The sequence below is a fragment of the Fukomys damarensis genome, unplaced genomic scaffold (genome assembly GCF_012274545.1).
Source record: "Fukomys damarensis isolate Sample0158 unplaced genomic scaffold, DMR_v1.0_HiC HiC_scaffold_19, whole genome shotgun sequence".
Lineage (NCBI taxonomy): Eukaryota > Metazoa > Chordata > Mammalia > Rodentia > Bathyergidae > Fukomys > Fukomys damarensis.
In genome coordinates this window covers 61,994,375-61,999,086 of record NW_022900931.1, presented here as the reverse complement: position 1 = coordinate 61,999,086, position 4,712 = coordinate 61,994,375, and the positions used below count along the sequence as shown (strand labels likewise).

At 51.5% G+C, this 4,712-nt stretch overlaps 1 protein-coding gene across 1 annotated transcript in view; it reads right to left on the bottom strand.

The window, feature by feature from the left end:
* The window catches only part of Relb (RELB proto-oncogene, NF-kB subunit), a 24,144-nt gene that overhangs the window by 12,454 nt on the left and 6,978 nt on the right, over nt 1-4,712 (bottom strand). Inside the window, exon 5 of the mRNA XM_033766001.1 lies at nt 4,416-4,712. This exon is cut by the window's right edge and continues 190 nt beyond it. Within this exon, the coding sequence (XP_033621892.1) occupies nt 4,416-4,712 (297 nt within the window). The remainder of the gene's footprint in view (nt 1-4,415) is intronic.

The window sequence follows — 4,712 nt, the reverse complement described above, 5'->3', positions numbered from 1 at the left end:
TTTTTTTTTTTTTCTTCCTGAGACAGGGTCTTGCTATATAGTTCAGCCTGGCCTCAAACTTACTATGTAGGCCAGGCTGGCCTTGAACTCATGCAATCCTCCTGCCTCAGCTTCCCAAGTGCTGTGATTACAGGCCTGCACCACCATGCCCAGCTTCAGACTCTCTTTTTTAAAAAGTACACTATAGGCCAGGGATTTAGCTCAGTGGTTCCACCACCTGCCTTGTAAACTCAAGGAATGGAGTTCAATCCCTGTACCAGAATAAATACATACATACATACATACATTATATCCAAAGCCTGCTTTATAAGGAGAAGGTCCTGAGTTCGATCCCCAGTACCAAAGAATAAAAAATAAAAAGTACATTATGATCGCTAAATTTTGCATGTGGCCCATGAGTGGATAGAGAAAACCGGTGCATATCCACAGTGGAGCACTACTCTGCCATAAAGAGGGATAAACTTGAGTCATTCGCAGGAAAATGGATGCACCCTGAGACCATAATATTGAGTGAAATGAATCAGAGACACAAGCTTAAGTATCAAATATCAGAGCATAGGACCAGGGATTTAGCTCAGTGGTGCCGCTGCCTGCCTCACAAGCTCAAGGACCCAAGTTCGATCCCTGGTATCCACCCCCCAAAAAATCAGAGTATAATTTTTTTAATTAGACCAACATTTTCCCTGAGGGAATTTTTTGAGTCAGGGTCTCACTATGTAGTTCAGGCTGGCCTTCAACTCACTGTGCAGCCCAGGCTGGCCTCTTAACTCACAACACTCTTCCTGCCTCAGCCTCCCAAGCAGGCACGTGCCATTACACCCAGCTCCAAAGTATAAATAATTTAAAGAACCTTTACAAACTGAGCCAAAATAAATCTTTGCTCTTAGACTCTAGACAGGAGGGAAGAAAAGAGATGAGGAATTTAAGAAGGAACAAAGAGGCTGAGGCCAAGGAGATCGCCACGAGCTCAAGGCCAGTCTGGACTACATAGTGAGACCCAGTCTCAAAAACCAAAAATAAGGACCAAGATGTGCGATGCATCTGTACCCACAGTGAATGTATTTATTGTGTATCCCAAACGTGTTTTCTGGCTACCCGGGCTGTGACTCTTGCTGAGCCGCCATAGGTGACAGCTGACAGCAGCCAGTTCCTGTGGTCAGCACCAGACCCAGCTGGCCAGTTAGTGGCTTGGAGTCACTGCCTGGCCCCTACTAGTATCAAAATCCCTCAGAAGCCACCTCTGAACTTCTAGAGCCCGAATCTATGAACTAGCTGGGTGTGGTGACACCCACCTATAATCCCAGCACTGGGGAGGCTGAGGCAGGAGGATTTCTGTGAGTTCAAGACCAGCCTGGGCTACATAGTGAGCCAGCTGGCCAGTTAGTGGCTTGGAGTCACTGCCTGGCCCCTACTAGTATCAAAATCCCTCAGAAGCCACCTCTGAACTTCTAGAGCCCGAATCTATGAACTAGCTGGGTGTGGTGACACCCACCTATAATCCCAGCACTGGGGAGGCTGAGGCAGGAGGATTTCTGTGAGTTCAAGACCAGCCTGGGCTACATAGTGAGTTCAAAACCAGTCTGAACTACACTTAGAATTCCGGTACCAAAAATCAAAAAAACAAAAGAATCCAAATCTGTGAACCAATGCACCACAGTGAGGGCATGCTGCCCTCTAGTGGCCGCATGGGATAACGGGAGTGACTGGCTGACACAGGGCTGGGGCGTGAAGCAGTCAGGACCTCAGGAGCCAGTCTGTCAGGTGGGGACAGTCCCACGCCACCCTCTCATGTCCTCCACAACTTCTAAAAGTGCTGCCAGGAACCCACATCAGTAACAAAGCTATTTAAAATGATCACAGCCTGTAAGTGGCTCTGTTTTACTTTTTTTTTTTTTTTTGGTACAGGGGGATTTGAGGCAGGTGGCGGCACCACTGAGCTAATACCCAGACCGTGTTTAACTTTTCTTTAAAATAAATTTTATAGTGGAAATTGAACCCAGAACCTTTGTCCTGAGTTACATTTCCAGCCCATTTCTTTTTTCTTTTCTTTTTTTTTTCTTTCTTTCCTTCCTTTTTTTGTACCAGGGATCAAACTCAGGATCTTGCACTTGCGAGGCAGGCAGTGGCACCACTGAGCTAAATCCCCAGTCCTAACACTGGATTTTGTGCAGACCAAGAGTGGCTTGACATGGGGAGAAACCCCTCATCAAGGCAGCCCTAGCAGTGGCATTTAGGTTACCGGGGACCCCAGGCTGGGCCTCACTGGTGAGGAATTCCAGAGGGTCCCGGACAACTGCCTCCTTGGTGGGGTTTCACACGGGCTGTGCTCGCTTACTGATGATGCAGTCATTTTCTTATGCTTTTTTTTTTTTTTTTTCAGTCCTGGGGATTGAACCCAGGGCCTTCACACTGAGCTACATCCCCATCCCTTCTTGTATTTTGAAGCACTGGGGTCTAGCTAAGTTGCTAAATTGCCCCAGGCTGGGCTTAAACTTGCCACCCTCCTGCCTCAGCCTCCTAGAGTGCTATAATTACAGGTGTGTGCCACTATTTCTGGCTCTTTTATTCTTCCTTTCTATTACAGTGCGGCATTATTTTTTTTGTTTTGTTTTGTTTTGTATTTGGTTTTTGAAACAGGACCCCACTATGAAGTTGAGGTTGGTGTTGAACTCACAGCAATCCTCCTGTCTCAGCTTCCTGAGTGTTGGGATTATAGGCACGCACCACCACGAGTGTGACACTATGGATTCTAAGGTGTGACTGTGAGGTAGTGACACTAGAAGTCTGAGTCAGACCAGGTAAAACCACTCATTTATCCGTCTCCCTAGTGTAGTTCTAGGGAACTCTCCAAGCTCAGAATCAGTAGGCCCAGGACTGATGAGGATTCTGGGACTGAAAGATTCTCAGCTCTGAGCTGTCACATGGGACCTTGGACAAGACAGGGCACCAAGCCTGGGCTCCGCCATGGCTGCCTAATGAGCGCCTTCTCCGGCCTCAGTCACCACTCGAACTTCCGGCCCCATGAGCAGTAAATGAAGAAATGTGTAGCCCTGAGCAAGGAACTCAACCTCTCCAAGTCTCAGTTTCCTCCAAGGAAAGAGGGAGATAAACACCATGAATGCAGCGGTGGAGATGAGCCATTCCCTCTGGTCGGGAATTGAGAGCCCTAACTGTGAAACTGACCCAACCCTGCGAGAGTAACTGCCGGGCTGACAGCAGTGAGAAAACGAGGCAATGAGTAATTTCAAACGGGAGACCTCGCGGAGGCCAGCACGAGCAAAGGGCCGGACTCAGCGCGCCCCAAATCGGGACAAAGGAGCATTGGTCCCATCACGTGACACACTGCCCCTGGGACATCTGTCCCCGAAGTGCACCCCCACTCCGACCCGCGGTCAGGCCCGGAGCGTTCCACATCTACAAGGCCTCCTCCTGTCCTCCAACACATCCAGGCCAGAACTGGAAGACCAACAAGACAGACCCCAGCTCAGAGACTGCTGAGGCCTGACAACTAGACCCGCACCTGGCTGGGTGTGGTGGCGCACGCCTATAATCCCTAGGCTGGGGAGGCTGAGGCAGGAGGATCGATGTGAGCTTGAGGTCAGCTTGGGCTATATAGTGAGTTCAAGGCCAGCCTGGACTACACAGCAAGATGATGTGAAATGATTCGATGCTTTAAAGTAAGAGCTGGGGTATGGCTCGGTCACAGAGCATGTGACTGGCATACATGAGGCCTAGCATGTAGGGGTTCCACCCCAAAACTGCGAGAAAGAAAGGGCATGGGAGGGAGGAGGAGGAGGAAAGCGAGCAGGCATAACGCGTGCTCAGGGTCCTGTAGGTCAGTGTCCTGGCCTTGTCTGAGAGTCCCTGCCACGGCGCTACTCACGGAGCATCCTCAGCCCTGGAGTCCGCCCCAGCCTGTGCCAAGGCGCCCATCTGCGTGCACACACAGGCTTCTGCGGTGCAGACGGCTGTACTTTACCTCCCCACTTCCCTGGTGATGAGCCCTCAGCCCCAGCTCTTGGCTACACTAACACAGCAACCTGGATTCTGCTTTGAAAGCGGTGGGCGCAGCTACTGCACAGACCCCTGGACTGGGGACGGCCAGGCCCCGCGGTGTGGTGGCTATGATGGGAAGGCTGATCACACCAGCTCACCCTGAGACAGGCCCTCTGCATGCGTGGCTCACTCCGTCCTCCCTGAGGCCAGTGCACATGGTTACTGCTATGATCCATTTGGAAGAGGAAACAGGCACAGGGAGACCCAGCCACCTGCCAGCAGCACCAATAGCACACGACAGGAGCAGGATATGAACCCAAGCACTCTGATATTCCAGGCCTCTTTCATGAACTAAGAGGCTACCTAAAATTTAACTCAGGGAGATCCTCCTGCCTCAGCCTCCCAAGTGCTAGGATCACAGGCGTGCACTATGGCTGGGCCTCACGGTTTGGATAAATGGGTCCCTACCGCCAGAAAAGAGGACTTTCTGGGAATGCTCGTCTGACTGGGGCCAGGTGATCCTACTCCTACCCTGGCCAAGGTGAGGGCAGCGCGATAACCCCGCGAACACGCCGCTCACCTCGATGGCGGGCAGTGTCTTGCTGGCCTCTGTGCTGCTCTCACCCAGGATGCTCCCGGCCGAGCGGCCCTCGCACTCGTAGCGGAAGCGCATGCCGCGCTGCTTGGGCTGCTCGGTGATGACCAGGTGCGGCCGA